This window comes from Bombus pyrosoma, linkage group LG7 (genome assembly GCF_014825855.1).
Source record: "Bombus pyrosoma isolate SC7728 linkage group LG7, ASM1482585v1, whole genome shotgun sequence".
Classification (NCBI taxonomy): Eukaryota; Metazoa; Arthropoda; class Insecta; order Hymenoptera; family Apidae; genus Bombus; species Bombus pyrosoma.
Window position 1 is genome coordinate 17,636,573 of NC_057776.1, and position 27,267 is coordinate 17,663,839.

Below are 27,267 nucleotides of genomic sequence, written 5' to 3' on the forward strand. Positions count from 1 at the left end.
CTCGCCATATTTAATTTTTCCCAAATTTTGCGAGTCGATGTCATAAAGAAAATCAAAAGAACAAAGATCATTCACGCGTAAATGATCAATCGAAAGGACTCGTATACAGTGGCGAGACGTCCTCGTTGAAGAATTCGAAGACATCGCGATGGAAGGAGCGCGGCGCAGGTCGCGTAACTCGCGTGCATCCAACCCCCGCGGATTTTTCCTCGCCCGCGCGCGATTTTATTCTGCGCATGGAAAGCAATTTTGCCCAATCATAAATAGGGCTATTGTGGGGGGATGGTGTATGCTGCTGGCGCATTTCATACATCCGAGTGTAATGGTAACCAGATAGAGGCGTCGCGCGGGGCTATCGGCCGGTTAGCATCGTAAATACTTACTACTTACTTCCGGTGAAAAATTTCGTCTCCCTTTACCTCGTTCTTTTTTCCCTCGTTCCGTTTCACCCCTATCTTTATCGCACCGTTATTTTTTTTTCTAGCTTCCCATCTGTCTCTGTCTATCCCATGCCAGTTTTTTTTCTTTCTCTCTCTCTCTCTCTCTCTCTCTCTTTCTCTCTCTCTCTCTCTCCCTCTCGCGCGCGGTACTTTTTTTCTCGCGGCGTGGAAAGCTTACGTATGACGTACTCTGTGCACGGAACGGAAGTAACACGGCGTGATGCACGACACGTCGCACGCGCGCGCGCTCTCTCGTTTTCTCTCTCTCCTATGTGCGTGTATGTGTGCTGCGATAAATCGTGTTTGTGCGTGTAGCGTACACGGCCGAGCGAGTGATCTGTGACGTCAGTGGTCCGATCGGTTGTCACCTGTCAAGTCAAGCTCGTATCCCTCGAAGACTTACCTCGAAACTTTCTCACTCTCTCTCCCTCACGTATCCTTCTCTCACTCCGACGTAAGCCTTCTTGGCGCTCCTCTCGTCTCTTCTTCTCCACCTACACACGCGCGCTTCCATCCCTAACCGCATCTCTATCTCTTGCCCTCTTACTTTTGCTCTATCTTTTATCCCGTTGCACTCATACTAACCAGCCTCGTGCCGACCACGCAATCCGATCCATTTCCCTCCCCCTGCTGTCTCCCTCTGCTCCGCGAGTACCAGCATTAACCCCCTCTCTGCTTAACCCTCGCGGTTCCTCCCTCTCGCCCTGTCGTTTCTTCCGTCCACCCACCTTCTCCCCGTATTTGCTCCCCCTCCCCTCCTGCTCTCTCATCACTGTGCCAGCTTCCATCCTTGCCCACCCATTTTCTCTCACTCTTTTCAGTTGGTAGAACCAGTGGCGTAGCCAGCTGCGAGATTTCTCTCTTTGCTGCAAGAGAATCGTTTCCATTCGTCGTAAGATACATCTTGGCAAGACAGCCGATATTAGCCGATGTGACATTCATTCGTAACCGATATATGTAGAAAAAAGGACCGGATAATAGCTGTACATGTAAAAGAGAAAAGCTACACGAGATACTGTTCGTGTATCTGGTATCTGTTTATCCGACGATTCGAGGTACATGGTCGTATTGCCTGGTATACTACTACCATACGTAAAAGAGTTGGCCAAAGGGAATGGAAAACGGAGCACGTACTCAAGCTACACCACTGGTCAGCTGCGTGTATCTATTCGTCCATCTCTTTCGAGCTTCGAAAGTGCTCTCTTACCGCGGCCTTCCCTTTCCCCGCTGTCCAGGCTGGTAGCAGCCACCCCCGCGCGCACGTTTCGCCCTTCCTGGTCGCCTCTCTGTCGGGCCGAAAAGCATCGCTTTGAAGCAGCGAGAGCGCGACTGGCACCCACACCGACTCTGCCCCCGCCCTCCCTTCCCACCCACTTGGCGTTGGTCGCCGGGCTTGCCACCCACCGATATACATCCCGCTCGCTCCGCTCGCCGCGACGACCGCAGACACAAAAACAATAACAAATCGATTCGCGAGGGCAATGGGAAGGGGTCAACGAGAGGTAGGACGACGAAGAAGAGAGGCAGGGGGAGGGAGATCGGGGTAGCTCTGTACGTATGTCTCTCTCTATCTCTTTGGCTTCTCCCTTCGTCCCACTCCCGCTCTCTTTCCCTCTCGTTCCCTCCCTCGTCCCTCTTTCTGGATATTGTATAGAGAACGTTATGCTAAAGTATGCATGCACGAGGGTCGGTCCAATGGTCAGGAATCTCGCGAGTTCGTTCTGCGGCAGCACGTATCCGGACGTATTTCTCCGTACCCCGTCCGTGCCTCGTGAGGGAGAGTCCGCGTGCACGTTACACTCGTGTACCGCCGGTACTGCGTAACTTCCGGTCGACCGGTAAACCTCCAAGGATCGGCTGTGCTTCTTCATACACATAGTAATAGAAAAGCTCGGGGTGAAGCGTGCCCGGGGAATGATTTACCGTAATGACGATCGGCCTGAATCGCGGTAGGCCACCGGACGGGCATCCGTAAGAAGGAATCTTTCATTATGGTTCATTGGTTGATTTTTTTGACATTTTTGTTTCTACTCGTTGCTCGATGTTGGATATTCGGTATATACACACGTAGCTCCTAGGATGTTTATTCGTTTCCTTGTCAGTTTAATCAGCTTGTTTGCCCGAGACTCAGCGAATCGTCTTTCCTCGTTCGTTTGCAGAATTGTTTCTTCTTTTTCTTCTTCTTCTTCTTCTTCTTATTATTATTATTATTGTTATTATTATTGTTATTATTATATTATATGTTGTTTCTTCTTTTTTGTTTCTCGTTTTATCCTTTTCTTTTTCACCTTGTTATTAGTGTAAGATCGTTGTTATGCTAACAGTTACATTTGCATGATGTGTATTATTTTTATGACACACGATCGATATTAGCAATTGACATTTACGTTAGAAACGATGCCGATGTTTTTCATCTTTGATATTAACGATTTTTACTTAGCGTCCCGATGTCTCGATGTTTCTCGCTAGGATTTCGTCCCAGTTTAGTTGCTATTTAACAAAGTTTTATCTTCGAGCTTCTCTTTTTGTTTTTCTATTATATAAATGGTAGCGTAGATCAGGGAAGCTGATCGTAAAAGAATTCTTTTTCTAACTGAAACACAATTTCAGTCGGTCGGTACGCGCAGTGTAGATCTACCGTTCACAGAAGTTACACCGATTTCCATGACTTAATGTCACGATACTCAAGATTGCAGCATTGTACTTTACATTTGGATTTCCTTCGCCGAGCCAAATATTTTTCCACAAATTCTTTGAATATTTCCGACGAAACAGCTTTCGACTCGAATTTATTTGCTTAATTCGTCTCGCGTCTTTATTAAATACTCTCCGTGGCAAAAATTTGTTAACCGAAATTATTATTATTTATGATTATTCTTTACCACGTTTTCCAGTTTATCCGTCGAGATTTTCTTTGCTTTTAAATCCGACCAATTTCACGTGGAGCATCATGGTGCCGTCATTTTACGCTGCAAACTAACGCGCTCGTTCCACCGAATTACGTCGGAAAAGCCTACAATACTATCGCGTTAACTATTCAAGAATCTCGCGTACGATCGTTTCGAATGACAATACAACTTTTTAATTCTCCTGTTTTGTCGCGAAATTCGTATTTATGTCAGTCGTATGACGCGATTCCGGTTGGAAAATTATTCTGGAAACATTATCCGTGAAAAGAAGCGGAAATTCAATAGATGTTAGCTGAATAAAATATTTGTTTGCATTATTACTACTTGATTTATGAGATAATGCGCAGAATACCGCAAATGACGGCGACAAATAATACATTTCCTCGTTTCGCTACGTTCGTTACGTTCGTCGAACCAGCCTGACGTGCGCACGGCGAATCGATAAATTGTTTAACAAATAATCCCATCTCCAAAGGATATTTTCACGTTATTTCTTTAATTCTCCCTCGCTTCTCGTATTTTCAAAATACCATTCACCCCCCATTACACGTTCCATGTTTCATTACGTTCGATGTCAGCGAGCAATTATTAATTCGAACGTATAAAATTGTCTTGCTGGCATATCCGAGTGCGAGAGAGGAGCCGATCGATCGACTTATTAACGGAGATATTTGTCGCGTTATTTTTACGCGAATTCGCTCGATGAACGAACGACGAGAGGGGATAGACGAAGGACCGACGTAATCAGAAGTCCGCCGCTTGTTTTGGAAATTTTTAAACCGGTCATTAAAATGATTACTGTTTCCCCTGGACGGTTTGCGCGTAGCGACGAACGCGTGCACCAACTTTCGCAAATAATGAGTTTTGAACTCGTCCATCGCCGGATCTATTTATTAAACATTACAAAATGCGCTGCAATTAAGTGGCGCGCTTCAGGCTACCCCATTGAAACTCCTATGCTCGAGTTCGTTCCGTTTACTTTTTCTTCTCTTTTCCTCCGTCGTTCTTTCTTTTTCCAAATATTTTCAGATAAAAATTAAAGACGGGCCACGCGGATAAATAGTAAGTTAAACGTCGCGCGATAAACAATTCCGCTTGACGATTAATCGTAAACGAAATCAAAGCAATATATAGCAACGGTTTGAAACCGGCAGGATCTTCCGTTTTCGTTTGATAATTTTTCATATTTTGTTCAGCAGAATTTTCACGATGCGCACGGACGAACGCAATTTCATCTTTAACTTTGATCCTTGTCCCGTTTCACAGGCGAATTCTGAAATTGCAAGCGTTTCCGCGTATCTCATTACGAAAATCTATCGTAATTCCCACATCCCACTTTGTCCCGATTCGTTCAAAAGCTCGTTCCCTCCGCGGATGAATATTATCTTCGTTAATTTATTAAGTGTCACGTCGAAGGCACGACACACGAAAGCAAACGTATTAATATGCGCGCGATAATTACGATACCATTGTGCGTAGCTTCGAGTTCCTGCCATCGGCTATCAATATCTTCCTGTGTTATCTCTATTTCTCTACCCCGTTTGCTTTCGTTTTTCTCCGTCCTACGGTTCTCTTGTACTTTCTGTCTTTCGCCAATTTCTTACGTTATAATTACGCTGGAACAGTATATTCCGATAAACTGTCTTTTGGTAGATATTCGCTTGGCAACTAAGCGATTGCGGATTTTGTCAATACCATCTAATGACAAAATCCGCAATCGCTTAGTTGCCAACACGATACATCGGGTCGATCAAACTTGTGCATCAACCGACGAAATTATTCGAGAAACTCGTTTCCAAAAATCTTTTACGAGTTTGCTGCGCCTATACGGTAATACGGAAGTTTCTCAAATTTATAATTTGATAAACGCGCGATAACGTTTCGGACGAATCTAAAATTTTACGCACCAGCTGTAGGATATTTGGCACGTTTCAATTAATCGATTCCATCCATTGCGTTAGTAAGTTCAGCGCGACTGTCTTCCACGCTTATTATATATCTTTAAGGTGGCATTCACAATGCATACTATACTTTTATACGTTCACAATAAATATCTTTCGTAGGGGTTTCTGGATTTGTTTCGAAGGCCAGCGACGTAATCTTGACAGTCGTGTCTCGTCAGAGAAGAATGAAATTTCAAAACGTTTCGCGCGATACGTAAAACGAGTACATGAAAAATGTTCTACTCGCGAGCAGTCGAGTACTTTCACTGTACATTGCTATTAGTACGCGAGCGAGTTAAATCGATCAACTCCATCTTTTACCTCAATCTCTCACCTGCGTAAGCGCGTCATTAATATTCGATTCTCGGAGAACAAATTACTTACGTCCGTGAGTCCGTCCGTTACAAGCAAATGACGTGTAAACAATAGGAAATTTCGAGACAAATTTCAAAAATGACCTTTGCAGTGGCATCGCTTTCCCCTGTTTTCCGATTTTTAATCACCGCGATTTATACATCGAGATTCAATTAACCGAGAAATTTATAGGGTCGATTGTTCCGACGAGTTCAAATAAATTTCGTTCTTGGGATATTTTTCTATTCTCCGCTATTTAAAAGCTTCTCGTAGTCTCTCAAACGATACCTAAACGATCGAGCCATCGCGAGACTTTATATTTTATTAAAGAACGTCCTATTTCGGGTAATGTCATCTATCCGTCTCTGATTTCGACTAGTGAGAACGTTGCATAGCGTAGGTAGTGGGATGCGAACAAAAATGAATATCGTCTTTTCCATTATCCGTGTCTATTTCAAGCTCCCCTTAATCTATCTTAACTATCGGCGGACGTTTCAAAATATTCTACCCACCGCGATCGAATCAACCGATTCGTGGTGTTATTTAAAATCTTTCGTATCTCGATTTGGTATCATGATACTGAAGGGGCAAAAGTAGGATACCGTGGCCAAAGTGTTCGTTGATCTGGTTAACAAGTACGCTGCGGTACGGGGCGTACAAAGCGGCTCGCGAAAGTATCGGAGTACTTTTACAAGCTTCTTACGCGTGTAAAAGATTTTGGAATCTCATTAGCTCGGTAACGAGACGCGACGATTGACGTTTCGATAGATCGAATTTGATAGAAATTTAGAAACATAGGATATTTATAAACATATATATATATATATAACACACTATAGAAAGATATTTATTGGAAGTACACGCTTCGCAAGAATAGTACAAATACCACGATAGTTGAGTTTAGTTCACTGTTCGCCATATCGACAAGCCACGTTATTTAGCGAGTTCATCTTTAGCGTTAGTTACACGTTTCATTAAGACCACTGTTTACGTGCTACGTCTTCGACAAGTGTACGTTCGCAACAAACGTCTTGCAACTTCTACCTACGTTCCCCGACTTCTTTCGACATTTTAATATCACAGTCGCGATCTTCGTGAATTAACGTCCGCTGTTCCTTCGCCACGCGGTTGCCACGTAACGTCGAATAAAATGGTCGAGGATCACAGGATCCACTTGTCTCGTGGCGATAAATACCAAGGTCCTGGAGAAATCGGTTAACGCGTTAATAATCGGTGCTTGCAGATGGAATATGGGATCTGGAGTTTTCACGCCGCGGGTGAACTTTGGGGTGACCCGCGTCTCGCCCGAAGGCACCCGATTCTACCATCAAGCGCGACACAGTTGCTGCCGAGGGCCGCGTTCGCCCTGAGCGGACTCCACAGACCGGACATGGTGCCGTTACCGTTGACTTCCGCCGGGCCGCCGTACGGACCTATGGAATTGGTGACGAAAAGGGACGGTGATCGAGTTGCGGAGGAGAACGAGGAGAAGGAAGAGAAACAGGATGACGACGAAGGGAACATCGATCGAGCCGACGAAAACGATAATCAGGTATAATTTAGGATTATAATTTTTCTTTTCTTTCTTTATTTGGTAGATTTTTTACAATCAATTCTCATTGAGAATTGTTGAAGTTATTAGTTGTATGAACAGAGAAACGCGTGGATAAATTGTAAAGTAGAAAATATATTTTAACCCTTAGAGTGCTGAATACTCGGAGCCTATGCCATCCGTACGGACGGCACGCTGCCAGCGCTGACGATCGCTGTGGACTGAATACTTTTTCGCTATACTGAACTCTGTTGATTGACTATTCAAAGCGCAAATCGTAATAAGTTATAGTAATTCTTTTGCACGAGATTAAGTGATTCAAGAGCGTTATTTTTTAGTATTAATTATTTATTATAAACATTGAAATTCACAATAAACTAGAATTTGGGTAGTAAACTAGAAAACAATAAACTAGAAAACTAAATTTAGTAAATATAACACAAGTTAATAATTCAGTTGTGCGTGAAAAATTTCAAAGCAATCATCGATACATAATCCGACATCGCATTTTCTGTCGTTCCTTCTTTTATTTTTCACACAAACAACACATTTTCTTCTTGATAATTGTGTTGTGCCGGCACGATTATTCTACCAAATGTCCAAATTGGACAAATTGTGAATGCAAAGTATTAAATGAAATAAAAAAAGAAAAGACAGTTTCTTCGAACGCGGCATTAACATTGAAATGCATTTATATTTATCTCACACAAACGTAATAGTATTACTTTTGCGTAGGTGTTGGGAAAAATTGACAAACGCATATATGCGTCCTTAGTCCACAGCGATGGCTTTCGCCAGACGCATATATGCGTCCATAGCACTCTAAGGGTTAATATTATTATTATTATTTTTATTTAGTCCGTGCCTCTCGGCTTTGGACAAACTTTCAGTTTTCTTTACAACCTTTTATTGCACTAATCACATTCTCACCTCTAATCTAAAACTAATGCTTACGATCTATTTCAACTTATGCCTACAAATTATTGCAATTTAAGCCTACACACTATTGCCACTTTGATCTTTTTGCCTCCTTGCTGTGCTACCTTCCTGTCATTCCACCCCTTCTTGTATTGCCTTTACCCTTCTTTTCTCTGTTATCGCTCTCAGGTCCATCAGTCCTTCCCCAGTCCCATTCAATATTTTTTACATTTCCTTTGCTCCTCCTGTTATTTCACATTCATCTAGTACATGTCTCAGGTCCTCTTCTTCCCATCCACATAATCTGCACCTTCTTTCTTCCTCCTTTTCCCAATGTTCTTTCGCTTTGGTCTCGTTTCCACACCTGAATCTGGCTATGATTTTTCTGTCCTTCCACTTCATCCTCCCTTCCAAGTACTTTGGCATCTCATCTTTGGTTATGTTCCTGTAGTACCTGTTGTATTTGGATTCCCTTATCCTTTTCCTCCTCTCTTCTGTTTCTCTCTTCCTTCTTTCTTCTACAATTTGGTCTCCAGTCCAACTTACCTGCTTCCCTCTGTGTCTCTCCGTTTCTCATCTCTTCTAGTTCCTTCTTTCTCTTTCTTGCTCTTTTCCCTTCCTGTTCATTTCCCCAGTTTCTCTCTCTCTCTCCTTTATACACTCTTTTACCAGCTCCTTTTCCGATTCTAGAGTTCTTTCCTCGTACCTTACTGCTCTCTTTAACGCTTTTACCTTGATTTCCTCTATCTTGCACTCTTCTGTCAGTATGTAGTTTGGTGTTGTCCTGTCTAAACCTAAGATCCATTTTACGTACCCTCTTTTTACCCTATCCAGCGACTCTTCCATGTTCCAACCCCATACCTCTGCTCCAAACAGCGCCACGCTCTCTACTAGTGCTTCAAACATCTTCATTCTCCTCTCGTAGTCCTGTTTGAATATTCTTTCTCCCATGCTTCATGTTTTCTTCATTGCTATCGTCGCTCTCCTTTTCCTGTCCTGTATGTGCCTCTCATCGCTGCCGTTTTTCTGTAGTATGTACCCTAGGTATCTTATCTCCTCCACTTCTTCTAGTTCTTGCTCTCCACTCTAAGGGTTAATAATCACGTATCTCGAATTGCGTTTGCTTCGCTATGACGCTAAACCTTTCGCGCTTCGCAGCCCGGGCCAGAAGGAATCTTTGGTTCGAAACCAAACGGATTCTTTTCTTTCTTGCCCCTCGATATCCCCACTACGCACGCGTTTATTAAATGTACGCGAAAAAGTTAAAGTTGCCGCGTATGCGTTCTTCCGAATATTCGGCGAAAGAACCGTACGGATATCGATGGTACATGAGGCCTTACGCTTTGAAGGTATAGCGCTTTGTGTCGCGAAGCCGTTGGAAAGTTCCGTGGTCGAGTGCCGCCACAAATAGATAGAATTTGCAATATCGTAAGTAGATAAGAAAGATTTGCGTTATCAGGTAGATAGGTAAATGGCGAAGATTTATATTTCTTCTTTGAAATTTGAATACAACGTATGACGTCCGCGAGGTTGGGAACCATAGTTGCATATAATTGTGAATATTATAGACAGGTAAATAGCGGGGCAAATTGGAAAAATATGTTTACGTATGGATATAATATCCGATGGAATTTTTCTATCCTTTTGACGTATTTTGAGTTTATGTAATACCTTAAGACACTTTTTCGGCTGAACGATTCGTAACGTTTTAGAATTAGGAATATTATTAGGTACGTAGGTAAGCAAAGGAAAGAGCAATATAATCTAATTCTGCTCTCTATTCTGTTCAAAAGCTTCAAATTAGATCCGATGTCGGGCCATTAAATTCGCAGAGAGTACCTATTAGCGGTTCAGATACTTGAAATACACCGCGAACAAAAGATCCCAATTTCTCTTCAGACAATCTATGTTTTTCCTTTGAGAAATGAAATCTTGTCCCTTCGTTGTGTATTTCCCGTAAGCATCGTCTCGTGCAATTTCATTTTCCTTCGAAACACGTTCCAATTTTCGCGAACATTGCAATTACCGTTATCAGGAGCGCTAAGACTTCTCGGTATTCTGTTATTCCGAACGCCAAGACTTTCTGTTACTCCGTAGCTGTTGATTAAGCTGCTTGGATCGTTAGCATAAAATCAGAAAACTTTCCAGAGGTACAGCTAAAGTTTGCGCTAGAAACACGCGACTGTTGTTTCGTTTCTAAATAACGCCAAACACATAAAGATTCTGTTTGATCCTGTAGACCAGCGTACCGAAAGAAAATGACGACAACGAAGACGCTGGAGACGAAAGCGACACCGGAAGTACGAACAGCTCGCATCGTTCGGCCAACAATAATTTATCCACGAAGCTGCTCGATCCCATGTCCTATCTGACGTTCGACAAGGTTTGTCTAATTAAAAATATGTGTCCGAGAAATACTACGTACAAGCTACCCTTTTTAACCCCTTCCCGTGCCATATTAGTTCGACGAAACTCGGGCCCAAGCCTGACAGACCGATGTAAATGATGACGATGAAATGTAGATGTATCTGGTCGCGAGTCAGACTCGCGATATTCATGTTTGGGCCAAAATCTTCATCGCGAGTCTGACTCGCTAAAGTACGGGAAGGGGTTAATTTACCCGAATGCGAATTAAATCTCAGCCGAGTTACTTACATTTACAATATCGAATTTTCATTTCTATATACCTACATATTTCGTATATTATATACTCTGTGTTCTACATGTACATTTTACATCGGACATAGTCTCTGATATTTTACGTGTACGTATATGTATACATTACTCGCGTTCTGTATTTTATAGCATCGATATCGTCGATGATGTTCGACGCATAAAATACAAAATACGAATTAAAGTATTTCAGAACGGAGCAAATGAGATTCTTGTAGATTGTGCATGATCCAATGCCACCGATTCGGTGTTGGTACGCGATTAATACCTTACGCGTTAATACAGTCGAAATGTACGAAAAAGAAAAGCGTGTCAAACCGTGGAAAACGCTGTGTGTGCCAGATCGTAGACTCGGAGAACACTAAACGTTTGCTCCGAAGCAAAGAAATAATTAATCAACGTCTATCGATACTTGCATTTCTCTCTATGGAAGCGATGGTGCGGCACCATCTTCTAGCGTTATCGATGAATTATTTAATTTTTTAATTATTGCTACTATACTACGGTACCCTCGTTGACGCGTAAAACAAGTTTACCAAGAAGAAGATCAAAGTTTCTCGATATTGGCGCTCGCAGTGTTTTCTACAACCACTCTTCTCTTATTGTTCGAATCTTTATCCAAGGCATTACGCTATCACGTTACAACGTTATTACATATATTTAGCGAGTGGTTACGAGACTGAACAAAAGTAAAGGAGAGATTTGCTTTCGTAACAGGATGGAACGGTTACACCGGTTCTTAATGGCTGGGTCCTCGGCGCTTATACCGCCATGCTTGGAAGACTTTCAGCAGCGACCGCGGCTCTCGAAGCTACAGAAATCCCGAACATTCCGTCTGACAGCGACTCCGAGAGCGAGCATTCGTCTTACACCGAGAAGTATGCGTTCTTTTGGTTATCAGCCACTTTTGCCGAACTCCAGCTCGTCTTACACTTTACACCGTAACGTGCTTAACTCGTCTTGCCTAATGCGAGTCGAGCATTTAAATTCTTCCCTACTACGGTTCAGGTCGAATAAGACGATGGAAGAGAGACGCGAAAAGGAAGTTACATATATATGTATTGCATATATGTATGTATGTACGCGCATCGAGGCGAAGAGACGTTTGAGCGCAAGGTTTTTATTTAACACGCCATGGAATCGATAAAACGAGACCAATGAATCTGTCCAGTCGGAGGGCGAATCTTCCTCCCTGTTCAACAATGCGAGCGCGTTTCTGATATTTCAAAAATTCAAAGATAAATGGCGTCGTAAATCAACAGCTTTGAAGGATATTGACCAGCGTTGAGTTACGACCGATCCGTGAACAACGATTACGAAATTTAAAAAATAAAAAGAAAGAAAACAAAAAAGAATCTTTTTAATTCCGTAGTGCTCCTCGGGTGGAGCGGCCTTGCCTTTTTTTTCACTAGTTTCCTGTACCGTGATTTATTCCTTTCTTTGCTTTCTCTGTATGTTGAAATAGCAAACTTAATCGAAGAATTTCACGTGGAAGTTTAAAAAGAAAGTTGTACCGATCGTTAGAAATTCTATGAAGTCTTAGGAAGAAATGAATAATTTCTTTGAATTTCCTTTCGACGCCAACTTTATCAATTTCATCTCCAAATACTTTATCCTGTACCGTTTCTGTCTCGGCATAGCTCTCACTGTTACCGTTATTATCTTTACGTTGCGAATATTTTCTGCAAATTCAAATCATTGCGAATATAATGAAAGAAATGTTACTTTGGATATTTTATATATTTCTCCGCACTACATTGTATCCTGTATATTTCTGTAGCTACGTAAAAATCCACAGTCTGATAATTATATTAAGTCTGCTTTTCCGTTAGCTTGTTGTTCGCTTATTATTTTACGCTCATCCTATTGTTCAAAGGAATTGAAATTCACGATGTGCTTTCAGATCTCGAGGTAGCAGTCCGAACGTAAGCAACGCGCATCGCGGTTATTCCTGTGGTTCCTGTGACGTGGTCGCGCCAACGAGGCCAGCTCTGCGAAAGCATATCGTCGATTGTCATCCACCGGTACCCAGCGCGGAAACTGGAGAAACGAAAAGTTGTCCGTCCTCGGGCTGTGACTTCACCACGAACAGCAGATGTGAGATGGAGACTCATGTAGCTGCACACGTGGCACAGGGTATGACGCCCACAGGGAAGAAGCGTACTCTGGCTTTGCAACGCGTCAGGTATAGGTACTTAGCGCTTGCTTCCATTACTCTACTTATATGTCGTTGTTCTTCGTGTTGTTCAAAGTAATTAGAGAATCGTAGGATCTGTAGGATGTCATACGGGAGAACAATATCATTGGTGACGTTAAATGTTTAAATTACCAGTCGACTCTACGTATTTCAGAAATGAGAAATTCTCTAATTATTTCGGACAATACGTCGATTTAAACCATCCATTCTATTGTACGTAAATTTATCCTTAATTTCTGTAAGCAAAATATTTATTACATTACATAATTCTTACAAGTATCCGTGTAATTATATCACAGAGGTACTACATCTAACTAAATTACGAAGGTTTTATAGAACCGGTCGATGTCTATTCCATAACAGCACATATAAATAGTTTTGTATAATAACGTTTCCTCTGTATCGTGAATCTAGCTTCGCTATCGTTAAGCTGAATTATGCAATTTTATTTTTAATATTCGCAAAGATTTAGTTCGCGTGAAAAATAAAGTTAAGGGTGTTCGTGTATGTACATATACAGGGTGGTTGGTAACTGGTGGTACAAGCGGAAAGGGGGTGATTCTAGGCGAAAAAAGAAGTCGAAAATATAGAATAAAAATTTTTCGTTCGAGGCTTTGTTTTCGAGAAAATCGACTTTGAATTTTCGCTCGATACGCGTGCACTTTATCACGTCTCGTTATAACGGATCTCACTGTAGATCGTTGTCTCGATGGATATTATCGCAGTTTAAGTTTGTTTTTGCCGTAACGGAAAATTAGGAATACATAATGAAATAATATGAAGTAATCATAAAGTTTATTATTACAAAAATTGCTGAAAACGTTGCCCATTCTGCCGAACACATAGTTCCGCTCTTCTAATTAAATTTCTATGAACACTTCCTAACGTATTCGATTGTTTTAAAGTATGAAAGGCTACAATAATCTTTTCTTTCAATTGCTCGCACCTTGCGATTTCTTCAGAATAGACAATTGATTTAATATGGCTCCATAAACAAAAGTCAAGCGGAGTTAAGTCAGGAGAGCGTGGTGGCCAAGCTATTGTTCCAGCACGACCAATCCAGCCTTGGTAATGTTGGTTTAAAAAATCTCTCACATGACGACTAAAATGTGGCGGTGCACCGTCTTGTTGAAAAATTAAACTTCCTCTAGTTCTCAGCGGTACATCTTCTAATAATTCCGGTAGTTTGTCTTTTAAGAAATCGAAATATGCTGCTGACGTCACATTTCCTTCGAAAAAATATAGTCCAATAATTAGATGTCCGATTATGCCAACCCAGACGTGATAAAGTGCACGCGTACCGAGCGAAAATTCAAAGTCGATTTTCTCGAAAACAAAGCCTCGAACGAAAAATTTTTATTCTATATTTTCGACTTCTTTTTTCGCGTAGTATCACCCTCTTTCCGCTTGTACCACCAGTTACCAACCACCCTGTATATATGAAAACGTTGAGTATAGAATTGAAATGTAATTTATTGAAAAGACATCGTGTAATTTGTTTGCGTTTAACTTATCTTTCACACGAGCTAAGTAGTTCCGACTTATTGTACCTTTGAATGTGCAGATATGAAAGGGAGGAGTATCGGTGCTCGTTATGCTCGTACGCGTGCACCATCGAGAAAGCGTTCCAGAGGCATTTGAGGGCACACGCGAAAGGCACGGCGCCGGAAACGAGGGTGAGCTGCGCTGTGTGCGGCGCGGACAGATCGTCGGAAGTAGATCTGAGCAGACACATGAGAAGGCATCGCGACGACCGATACTTTTGCTGCGACATTTGCATCTTTCGCACGGTACAGTTAAAAAAGGTAATATTTTCCCTCGGCACAAAAGAAAACTTCGTTATTGGGAACGTCGACGCGCATAGAATTCTAAAGCGACGACACAACGACAAGCGTAATCAATGAACTTGGATTGTTTGGAATTCTGGTTGAGTGAAAAGCTCGTATAATCCCTGGACGACCGTAAATTCTACGATACGCGTGCTAGTCTTTTGAATTTCGTAGAACGCTCGGGATACGCTCTACTTTCACCTGTAAATCAAGAGTTTCGTTCCATGTAAATACGTATATCGTACGGATCTACGTACGAGTTTTTCCAACGACTTTTCACTCATCCATGAATATATTTTAGACCGACGTACATATACAGTTATATTATAGTAACGAAAAGCTTCGATGAATAAGACACATCGATGTCGAATTCAAGACGTCAATCTATTATTGCCGTGGCGATGTAAAATGTAGCCGATGAGATCGTGTTACATAATAGAATCGTAATTCTCGGCTGCAGCGTGCTTTTACACGTAATATTCGATACATATTAATATGGAGAAAAATGTACTGTATTAATTGTAGCTCGTTATAATTTCGCGTGTAAAGTTGTTTATCATACGTCGACATGATTTACATATTCGTATAAAGTTTCAAAGAGAATCGCTCTACGATATTAATTATTTGTTCGTAAATCAGAGTACATTATACTTTTATTAATATGTATAAGTCATTTATGAGAAGATAAAGCACGATCATTATCGATTGACATGGATCAGTTTGTTTTAAAATTTTATACCATATATTTCACGTATATACTTCGAATTATTCGTTGTTTCATAAAGATATTTCCATATACACTGACTACAAAAATTACTAGCATTTGCATATTAATTAATTAAACGAGAAATTTTCTCAAATGTACATATATCGATTTATTGACAGAACGTATTATGAAATATATAGTATGAAAATGAAATCTAAAGTCTGATTAAAAAAAAACAATGCTTCGTTGAAAAATAAGGATATATATGCAAATACTTTTTACGATAAATACATCGTACGATCTTAATTTGTCCTCCCTATGATCGTTCGTACGCCTACTCGGCTTCGTTTATCTCGTCTATTCTCTATTTGTAAACTCGAGAACAATGATCTTCTATCTTTGATCAGCTCATCCAACACCGACGAATGCACACGGGCGAGAAGCCACACCTTTGTCCACACTGTGCGTACCGAAGTGCACGCCGTGACAATCTACGTAGCCACGTTAGACGAGTGCACAAGAAGGAGAATTTATATTGCGACACGTTCAGTCCACGCGGTATGCTGTTGACACCCACTGTCATCGGAAGGGACAGTCCTCTGGTGCAGAGCCCGGAATCCTCGCCGTCGTCCAACTCGGAATCCACGAACTAGCGAAGCAACACGCGGCAGGAAGCTTGAAGAGGAAGATGGAAGTTGCGGCCGGGGATCGAGCGGTTCGTCGTTGTTTTACACGTCCTAACTTTGTCAATACTGCGACTTATAGATTTTAGAATCGCGGAGGAGATTTTAAATTGGCAACGAAGATCGTGTCATCGCTGTACGAGCTGCTTGGAAAATCGACATGTTTGATCGTTTTAAAGATGTTGTAAAATTATTAGGATCGATACTATCTTAAAAGTATGTAAAAGGAGAATAGATAGCGTTGGAATGTATAATTTAATGAAATTGGATGATCGGCAAAGCGTGGAATTAATTTAGATTTATTTTTGAAATTTAGTTAAATTTAGGTGAAAGTGAACGATAGAGGAAATTACACGTACGAGGAGCTTTAAATTGCCGGTAATATTTGCAACGCGAGATTATGGATTTCAAGCGAGACTAGCGACGGTGAAAATAGTCAGAAGTTGTAACAGTAGTTCTGAAAGGTACGATCATACGAATTATACGCCTACGATCCTGATAATAGACTACAATATGAAGTATACGAATAATAATAAAAAGAATCAACTGAGGAGAGTATGCGCAACTTCTGGCTAATCACGATCGACCTTGCCCTTAGTACGTAGGTATTATGTAGAGAATTGCATGCGAACGTCGATAATTCAATCTAGTCTTTGAATTCTAACGTGATCTTATTATTAGCCGATTTAATTATCAAAGTCTCTTCGTTGATCAGAACGTTGATGAACGAAACTAAAGCTGCGCAATGGTGCTAGAGTCGTAGACTGGATTATAGAGGAAGACTGAAGTAGATGCTTTCACGGTGTGACATTCGTCCTTTGTTTCCCTTTACGCTGTGATTTAAATGTACTTGAATCAGCGATTATTAAGACTGCTGTCCTGATGGCCAAGAGATTCTCATATTACAGATCGATACGTCTTACGATTAATCAACGATTAAATAATCCTCGGTAAAATTCAAACAGAAAGAGACGTGTAAATTTAGCGAGAACCAATTTTATATGTAATTAGATGAATTTCATGCGAAGATCATAGGTGAGAGACACGATAAGCGTGCCTTTGTTGATTTTCTAATTCTCATGTCATTTTATGATTTTTCATATTTATGTCGAACGGAAGAACTTTAATGTGCCATAGTCGAGAACGAAAACGACCAGTTAGGTACAAAGATGTATGTTTTGTAAAATGAACTAATAAGTCGGTGAAGTTTCGTGAAAGATATAAGTATTGAGGCAAGCGATATTTTAATATGATGTAAAAATATTTTGAAGAGGATGGAAACCGACTTCTTTTTAAAACTGTTCTCTTGCAAAGAGTAGCAAATGCTACTTATCATCTTGCTCACCTATAGTCCTCGTAGTCGAAGGCGTAAGTCACCGAATTAAATTTGTTCAATGAATTAAACGTATCGATAACACTTATTTACGTAATACGAAATCTCTGGTCTCTGGGAAAGGTGCTATTTTGCAAAGATAATTTTACCGTCGCGTCCTTCCATATTTAAGCTTCAACTATAATTATAATTGTCCAGCCGTCTAATTACGATCGTTGACGGTATCATTGACAATGATATACATTGTTATTCTTATTATTACATATTATTACACATGCTATTATTAGCGTTTAGCATAACACGAACGCGGTACTATTCTTACGGGGTAATGGAGAACGCAACGATATGTTACTATGTAATAGCGTGTATACGGTGTGTTCGTTAATTGAGGAAAGAGCAGTCCGTGGTAAATTTTATCGAATTTTTCATATAGATAACGATAAGTGACGCGAAAGTCTTCTGTTGGCGGTCGATGATATAATATACGTTCGCTTTAAATAACTTAGGTAAAAAGAGAAAAAAGCAAAAAACGAAGAAAAAATATGACAACGGCGTTGTTTAACTTTTTCTCGCGTGTTAGATAAAAGAAAAAAAAAAATAGCTAAGGAATCGTACAAGTGTGTGCATCGAGCACAGAGTGCAGGACTTTCCAACGAAACTACAATACGCAAGCAAACTTCTTATGTGTCTCAAGTATAACTCTTAAGTCGAAAGCTATAGTAGTTCCAAATGCAAACTATTAAACGATTGTCGTCTGTAATAAGCAAATTCACCGACGTTCTCCCGAGAGAGAACATCGGTTTTACTCTGTCCTCACTTGACGCCTATGGAAATTATTATTAAAATATCGCAAATTTTTTCTCTCTTTAGGATCGAACACCGTCCCCGAAAAGAAACGATTCGATTTGTCTGTCGTGCATTTTCTGCGAGGAAAAAAAAAAGCAGAGAAAAGGGGGAGGCGATAAGGCGAAGCCCAATATACATATAACATAAATGTGTGTCAATTTTTAATGTATCATAACTACGTTCTAGTCGATAACGGTTTTTATGGGGGGGAAGATAACAAGGCACGGGAAGAGGATCTATGCTCCTCGATGCGCAACGTTATGGCTGCGATTAGTACGCTACATTTTTTCTCGTCCGAGACGGCCATATTTTGCGTTTCGCAAAATAAGAAAAGAACGAATAAGAAGCGACTGAATTACGGCGGAGAAAAATTATTACGATCGATCGAATCGACAAAGGGAACGAGCATCGAATAATTTCCACTGTCAGAATTTTAAGTCGTCGATAAGCTGGAAGGAACGTTCGAAATTATTTGCACGAACCACTTTTTCAACCAACGAAACACGTAGCATTTTGAAAGTTGCTTGTATCGTTGCTTAAAATAATTAGCTCCGTTTGTTTGAATTCCTCAATAAAGAATTCGCATTACGTAGTTTGGAATTATCATAAACGTGCAAATCAAAGACCGAGTACGATCACTCGCTCGTTTCTTCGGTCGTTTTTTAGCTACGACTTTGATTCTCTGACTATAATAAGATATTTTAATAATCTATATACATGACAAATTATAATTATAATTGGAATTTTCATGTACAAAGGAACTTCGTTAAATTTGTTGATCTTTATTTCGAGTGGAACGACGTTACCATTGATAATTTTAATTTCTACAGCGTAATCGTGATACTCTGATTAGTTCAACGTGCAATTTTCTTGTACACGTCCCAATTAATAAGTTTGAAAGCGTAAACGATACTCGTAGAATTCGATCGATCGTAAGAAGAATCATCAACGTCACCCACAGCTGTACACATTTTCTCCGCCTACTATGATACGTGTGTTACGTGTACAGTATACAATACTTTCTTGCTTTTTGATATACGTATATTACATTCGAAACGATACTTTATATTTGTGAGACGTTTATTCCAACGGCGTGCGCGGCGAGTTCGCGATATCTTTTATAAAAGCGTAGTATGATTTTACACGTAATAATTATGACGCACGTGTGCAACGTGGCTCCCTTGGTCGTACGAAAAGACAAAAAAAGAAAAAACAGAAAAGACAAAAAGATTAAAAAAAAAAAAAGAAGAAGAAAGAGAGAAAGAGAAAAGGGAACCGAAGAGATAGAGCTAAGAAAGATTCGTCGTTTCTTTTGTTCTTTTTTTTTTTCGAACTTTCGTGCATGCACGCGGATGCGATGCTCTGCCCTACGCGTGATAATAGTATTTTTGGTACACGGTCGTGCCACGATAGCAGCTTCCAACCGGAACGGATATCGCGGAACGACGATTGTTGATCGTTGGTATATCGGTGCGTTGCGTATTGTATTTATAATGATAATTCTATTTTTGATAACCGCTCGATTGATTATTCCATTTTAGATGTTGATCGTTCTACGAGGCCGCGTTTAGAATAATTTTCATAGCTTTTAAGATACGTCGCGGGAACGAGCAACCGATACGATCCTTTCCTTTTATTCGCATAAGCATCGTTATAGAACGACTTGGTCCCATGGTCCATGTGAAACGTCTCGGACGTAGATCATTTCGAAACGACGAGAGAAGAAGAAGAAGAAGAAGAAAAAAAAGAGGAACAGACAAAAGAGAAATAACTTTGTCACTTTATCGCTTTGTAAACGGATTGCCTTTCGCGAAATGGACGTAGAGCCTCCTCGAGCCGAACGTGTAACGCGATTCATTGGCATTCTGTATTTGAGTATACGGCGGTGCATAATACGTACGAATATAGCAAAAAGGTCTTTTTATTATTATACATCGTATCGTCCAAACGATCGATCTCAGGTGCGTCCGAGATTTATTCTAATTAATTAACTCTAGCAAGCTCATTGTTCGTAAATGTCGTGCCAATAGCAAAGGGATAAAAGAGGAAGAGAAGGGAGCGCGTGCCAAAAGACGAGAACGAACGATGGAACGAGAATGTAGCGTTTTAAGAGGATACGAAAGAATTGAGAGAGCGGAGGCTGCGAACCAGTCGGATCTGCTCGATCGCGTATCCCGCTTCTCGAGTTGTTCCTTCGTTCGAGCGATTCGAGCGATGATTAATCAATTAGTCGGATAATTAACTATAAACGGAAATGGAACGGGGATACCGAGCGAGCATCTCCGTCTTGTACGGAATTATACGAACTAGTTGTTACAATCTTTTAACTGTTGAATTTTTGCAGTAGATGGTAAGTGTCTTAACGTATACCTTATATAAACTACACGATAATATATTCTATATTAATGTTTCTTAGATTTACGTACGAACGATCGTCCGCGAGCTTTCGTCGATCATCGTCGTCGTCGAGCACTCAGAAGGCAATAACTTACGAATTAGTCTGCATAATCGATTATTGTACAAACTTTCGAACGATACAACGCGGACGCGTTGCCGTTGTTCGAATTCAAATTTGGACATTCAGTGGTCGATGGTTCCAAGCGCGGTGCAATCCTTGTGAGAATCGACGATTTTCCATGTAAAGCCATCGGATCGATCGATTCCGGATACCTTCGAGGAATTCACACCTACCTAACGATATTGTCATTATGATTCGAGAAATTTGTCATTGACGTAGAATCGCGATATACGAGAAAAAGAGAAAACATACATCGACCATTACGATTTGTACGTGTAATATAATGTTCGAAATTTGGGAGAGAAGAGCGAGAGGAAGACGAAAGCAAAACACGAAGGAACGCAGAGACGAAACGTAAATAAGACGGAGGAGATCTCCGTGGAAACGAAACGCAAATAAAAACGCGGGCAGGTGTTTAAATTTGTCGAAGGACATCCGGATAAAAAAAAAAAAGGTCTTAAACATTAATACAATCTAAATGTGATAATATATTTGCTATATTGAATTACGACGTAATTATTACATATTCTAATTATTGATAACGCGCGAATCGTACGGCAGAAGCGAGCAATTTTAAGAAAGTCCGTCTATCCGTGTGAATTGTATGGCGTGTGCAGCAGCAAGGTGATCGACGAGATCGGATTTCTTTTTTTACGTAAATCGAATACCGTGCCAAGAGCTTCAGCGTCTATTACCATCACGATCGGCTTGGACAAGTACAAAGTATTCGGATAACTTATTTTTTGATTATCGATGAACGACGGAAAAACGAAGAGAAACCGATCACGCGACGACGAAAAGAGCAAAAAAAAAAAAAAGAAAAAAGAAAAAGAACGAGCGACTATGCTCCTTGAAAAATACCTTAAAAAAAATATTGAAAAATAGATATGGCTTGTTCGTACGAATTATCGACGAACATCGAATTGAATTAGAACGACGAACGAAATAAGAAAAGAAGAAGTTAAACGAAGTGAAATAAAACGAGAAGCACGAGGAAGAAAGAGGAGAATCGTCGCGTCACCTTTGCCTGCGTTTGCGTTCGATAGTACACACGGCAAATCTAACGTTCGGATTTACGATTTGCTTCACGAAATATAAATTAAAAAAAAAAAAGACTCTTGCGCTCTACGCATATATATATTATATATATTATATATAAATGTATGTGTATGTGTGTGGGTGTGCCTAAAGATTTTCTCTTCGGATCTATCTATTTCACTCTGTATTTACCATCTCTCTTTGGCCTTCTACTCTCTGTCGCGTTTCCTTGCCAACGTTCTTTCGTTTCTTCTTTTCTTTTTGGGGAAACCAACAGAGAGTGGACCGGTTTGATTGATTCTTAACTGACGATCTATTATCGTTCTTTTTCCAATTAATGCTCAATTTTTACAATAGACGACCTTTCTCTTCTGTACGACTATCATCGATACGAATATCATTTATTATTATTATTATTATTATTATTATAAGGTGGTGTGCTAAGCTAATCTTACATCTATTTGTTGTTTAATAAATTGCTCGCACGTTTCACCGATTAACAGTAAGATGGATAAAAAGCGAAGGAACAAGAAGTCGTCAGTTGAGGATTAATCGCGTTGTTTAACAATTGTCTCTCTGTGTTCCGGTTGTACCTATAATATATAATATATATATATATATCCCATCGATCGTTCCTCTTGATAGATGCAGTCGCGTTGTAACCACGCGCGTGCACGGTGCATCTGCTTGCGTAGACGGTCGTAAGCGATCTCGTGTTCCAAAGTATACGAATTATACGTAAGGAATATTCGTCGATGTTTCCGACGACTCGAAGAACCAGATAAAAGTAACTTATTGGGAAAAGAGATATTTTTACGCTTTGATGTTTGAACAGATGTTTCGTTCGAATAGAATGTTTATAAACACGTGACCGTTTTTGCTGTTGTATCGACAGATACTCGATCAGCGTGTCCACGCGAATAATTTTCGCCTCAATTATCGAGTCGATAGACCGCAAAGTACGATCGTCTGTTCCGATGTGAGAAACATCTCTCTGGATGACTAATCTCGGTGAACAACGGTCAAACGAACTAACGTCGAGACCATAGATCGTTTGAGTGATATCTTTAGTTTACCATCTTTCGTTGTGTATAGCACCCCAGGACGATACGATAGTTTTTATCTGGTTTTATCTCGTATACTCGAAGCTACGTCCCTGTTCAGTTGCTAACTTCGTGCGTATGAAATTTAACCTTTCTATCTCGTTCCTATTTCCACGTTTCAATCATCCGTGACGTGCTACCTGTTTCGTAGTAACGCCTCTGCGATATATAAATTGTTTATTATTTTTCTTAAACAATCCCAAGTACATGTTATTCTTCTTGAGTATTTTTCCGCTGTTAATACAGTTCTTTGATAAATCTGTGTTTCATAATCGTATTGCTGCGTTCGTTACGACAGTCTGATGATATTTATGATCATCGTGAATGCAAAATTTGAAATTCCAAAGTACTGTTATTTGCCTGGTATTTAATACAAACTCAGTCCTCGTCTTTATGGTTTAAAGTCTCTAACTCGGTGGATATTTCCTATCGTCAAAGATCAGCCACAATTTTTTCTCTTCTCTATAGGCTCGAGTCTACCGTTTAGTCAATGCAGTGCTGCTAATTTCAGTGCAATGCTGCTAATTTCAATGCTATCTACATATGTCGACTTTCTGCCTTAGTCCTATATTTACCTAATTCTTCGGTAGTCCTTTTTTCAGCAATTTCGATACGATCCTCTCTGTCTTCTACTAAATTCCTCCAATATCTCTCCGCTAAAGAATTATCAACCAGCTTTATCTCCGCAATCGTATCGGATAACATAGTTTTTCAATAGTTCGTATCATACGTTAACTTTATCTTTCGTCCTTTTATCTTTTGCCACTGTTGCTTCCATAATGTTCCCTGGCGTAAAGCGAACAAAAATGCTGCTTTAGAGAGGAAACGCGAGCAGGCCTATATTCGGAAAATGTGAAAAACCGTAGGCCTAAATAAATGGACAACGAAAAATTGCGAATTTTATATACAGATAAATATTCGTATTTTAAATGAGCGATCACAACGACTTCGAAACGAATTCTAAAGACGCTAGAAAACACGAGACGCCGAAGCTGTCGAAGCAACAACCCCTTTCGGTGCATCGCTAACACTTGAACGATTTCGCGCGACACGCAGTTCGATCGAGAGGCGTCGCGACGCTGATCCTTAACACCGTCCCAAAGATCGTCGACTGTTCGTAACTTTAGATTAATACAATTGAAATGCGGCCGTCGATGCGCCTCTCGACGTACGTGCGAAGGTTCGATGATGTTCCCTGTGGTCGAACGATCATGAAAATCAGCGTTTAATTTATTCGCTCTTTGTTGGAAGATCAAGAAAGATTAAAAAATTTCGATGGAATTTTATGACAGGATCACGCACGCGAGTCATAGACTTATTTCTTAACGTGTTCCGTGCCGCGAATTAATTTGAGCGAAACACGTTTTATCGTCACGATGTCTAATTAATTCTTCGACGATGTAATAAATCGGTGATCGATTTTGAACGAACGATTTTTCCTAGTTTCTTCACCGTCATGATTTCTCCAGTCTCTGGTAGACATACGAAAAATATCTATAGATTTTCAACTTTCCGTAGAATATATAACGACATTGCGTGTAACGATATTCAAGTTACGAAATTAATAATATATTATTACGCTTTAATCTTTCTTTGTACGTTTCTTAAGCGCTTTCTAATTCGAGAAATCTTGCAATCTTTCACGCTCCGCGACAATTGACACGAGCCACGTCGTAAGGATCGTGTTGACCCTTTCGTTAGGGAGAGTCTTCTTTATAATTCTATAATTAAGTTTACGAAGATATTCGCCACAGGGAACATTTTCCGCATAATTTAACAGCGTGAATGAGAGAGACACGATGGACGAACGATGCACCCGGCACGTATACGGATCTCGAAGTCCGTGCACGCGCGTTACTCGCGTACTAGCGCCTCCAGACGTACGTAACGATCAGTCTTAAGGATACAATTAACGAGAAAAGTAAACGAATAAACTTGTCGTCGCCATTGTGATTTAAGGTAGAGGAATTGACCCGTGGTTGGTCGCTCAACGTGCAACACCGAACCGGCGTTTATGACTATTTAGATAATTTAAGATAAATTGGCCAATTGATATCGACATCCGGTGTAATTTCCTTTGGTAAATTCTGTCGCATGCAGGATGCTTTGTGGCGATATCGATAAACAAAAAAAGAAAGTTCGCACGAGACAGTTGGTTTGTCTACCTTCCTCGAAATCGATGATCCATTTCGCAGTCGAATCATTTTTACCCACGTTTATGTATTTCTGTGTTTTTATTATTAAAATATAGTAAAATAGAAATATTATATACTTGGTGAAATGGGTCGAAACGATAAAACGTAAATGTCCTTTTTACGATATCGAAATTGCCGCGATCTTCAAATTTTGATGTCGCAATTTCTGTTTCTTTTCGAGAAGGGAAAACGCTTTTAACATCCGGAGGACAGCTTTACCACGATTTCTGTATATTTTCCTTCGACTTAAGAAATCCTTTGCTCGATAGAAAAGGCGATCGAATCCAATGGGAAATGATCCAAAGACTACAGCGAAGTTAACATCTATATTCGACTCTGTCTTCCTCCGTTTCTTCTTTAAAAATTATTAGAATCGTCAGAAATTTCATTCGTGCAAATATTATCACAGAATGGAGCAAATGGTTTCTTTCTCTTTGACCTACAGAAAATTTGTTACGCATCTTCAACCACGAAGCTTCTCGTGCGGTATCGATCCAAGTCTCATCGATTGATTCGTATTTGCGTCGAACTATTCGTAATTTTAATGATGCACGATCGCCAGAGATCGCTGTATCCTCGTCTTGTTTTAGACGAAAATGAAGGAGAAGACAAAACGTCGGTCGGTGGTGCTTCGCATTCGAGGACTCTCGGGCCAAAACGTTTACCTGTTTGTATTGCCGGAGTCACTATTTGGCTTTGGCGCGATAAAGTCTTAATAAAGGTTTCATTAAAATATTTACGTTTTGAGTGGTTCGTCATTCCTTCGTCGCCGATGGCTGATGAGTCTCGATCGTCACGGCTTTATGCAGATTCCTTGCATTCTTCTTTCACAACCTGTGCAAATATAATACGCTCCGTTGGATACGTATTTATGTTATGTATATCCTGAAATTTTGATCCATCGATAGATCATATGACAAATTGATGATTTGAAACGTGACATCTGTCTACTTAGTAACTTGTTACTTGTTTTAAATCTTATCATCATCTCGTTTATGTGTATTTGAATTAACAGTAGCCTGCTACAGTTCAATAAATAAATTGTCGATGTATCTGTCGTTTTTGAAATGATGCTTCTCTATCAACTAACGAATTTCTCCACTAATTACTATTAATATACTGTAATTAATTATTTATAAAGCAGTTATATGCAGAAAAATACATGATCACGAGATTTTTTCAAGGTTTTTCCTTGCCTCAGTTTCAAGTTTTTCACTTTCACTCAGTTTCAAGATAATTCACAACATCAATTTTATTACTGTGGGTTGGCTGTTAAAAATGAATTTCATCCCACGACGATATTCTACAAAAAATAATTACATTAATCGTAACGAATTGAAATTATTGCAGATTTCTCTATATTATATGCATATTATTATTTATACGATGTATTAAATTATATCCTGTGAAGAAGCAAGTATCCACAAACTTTTCAGCCGTAGATTAGTCAGCTTCGTTCTTGACAATCCCCGTGAAATATCAAAGAATATAGCTATTCGATAACTTAATAAGATTGTTATCGACGTTGATAAACGTCTCTAATGTCAGGAGTTTCGATTATACGCAACAGCAAGTATTATAACATCGTCAATGAATAAAGCTTTTCTCAATATGAACATATAGACACAAATATGGACAAATTAATTCAGTTTTATCTGTTGATGATAATAAAAATGATATCAAAGTTATGAAATACAGGTTTTGTATATAAATTATTTTCATGGATGATTCTATAAATACAGAGCGCTGTGTACGCGTCTTAAGAGCATTTATCGGCTTGAAGTTATGGGCATGAACTCTTTCGCTTCGGCAGTCCAGTTCGCCAAAGTACTGTCACTGAACGTAACGCGCACCAGAATTACGCACAGTGTGCATAGTTGCTGTTTATACGTTTTCCTAAGTCTTCTAAGAACCGTATATGAAATATCGTTTCACTGTCAATGGATTTAATAGATTTTTTAGCATGAACAGTATACGATCGTTTGGATGTTTGAAATATATTGCGCAAAACGTTTTGATGTCGTTTCAAC

General features: G+C 40.0%; 2 protein-coding genes and 1 long non-coding RNA gene across 12 annotated transcripts in view; 1 reads left to right on the top strand and 2 right to left on the bottom strand.

Annotated features, from left to right (window-relative positions):
• LOC122569283 (phospholipid phosphatase 6) overlaps positions 1-981 on the bottom strand; it is a 4,575-nt gene extending 3,594 nt beyond the window's left edge. Inside the window, exon 1 of one of the 2 annotated variants that reach the window (XM_043730097.1) lies at positions 844-981. The gene's annotated coding sequence lies outside the window, so the exon portion shown is untranslated. Of the gene's footprint in view, positions 1-383; positions 571-843 lie in introns of those variants that run through there. The other variant, XM_043730095.1, reaches the window with a different exon arrangement.
• LOC122569279 (gastrula zinc finger protein 5-1-like) overlaps positions 1-25,976 on the top strand; it is a 26,132-nt gene extending 156 nt beyond the window's left edge. Inside the window, exons 1-7 of one of the 7 annotated variants that reach the window (XM_043730079.1) lie at positions 7-362; positions 6,890-7,198; positions 10,356-10,499; positions 11,507-11,667; positions 12,693-12,980; positions 14,551-14,791; positions 15,929-25,976. In XM_043730079.1, coding sequence (XP_043586014.1) covers positions 6,890-7,198; positions 10,356-10,499; positions 11,507-11,667; positions 12,693-12,980; positions 14,551-14,791; positions 15,929-16,174 — 1,389 coding nt within the window. In that variant the 5' untranslated portion in view covers positions 7-362 and the 3' untranslated portion in view covers positions 16,175-25,976. Of the gene's footprint in view, positions 1-6; positions 363-1,506; positions 1,992-2,013; positions 2,412-4,083; positions 4,412-6,889; positions 7,199-10,355; positions 10,500-11,506; positions 11,668-12,692; positions 12,981-14,550; positions 14,792-15,928 lie in introns of those variants that run through there. The other 6 variants (XM_043730081.1, XM_043730080.1, XM_043730082.1 and 3 more) reach the window with 6 other exon arrangements.
• LOC122569285 overlaps positions 23,621-27,267 on the bottom strand; it is an 8,408-nt gene continuing 4,761 nt past the window's right edge. Inside the window, exons 3-4 of one of the 3 annotated variants that reach the window (XR_006317393.1) lie at positions 25,978-26,540; positions 23,621-25,902 (exon numbers count right to left, since the gene is read on the bottom strand). This is a non-coding gene — a long non-coding RNA (uncharacterized LOC122569285). Of the gene's footprint in view, positions 26,541-27,267 lie in introns of all 3 variants that reach the window. The other 2 variants (XR_006317392.1, XR_006317391.1) reach the window with 2 other exon arrangements.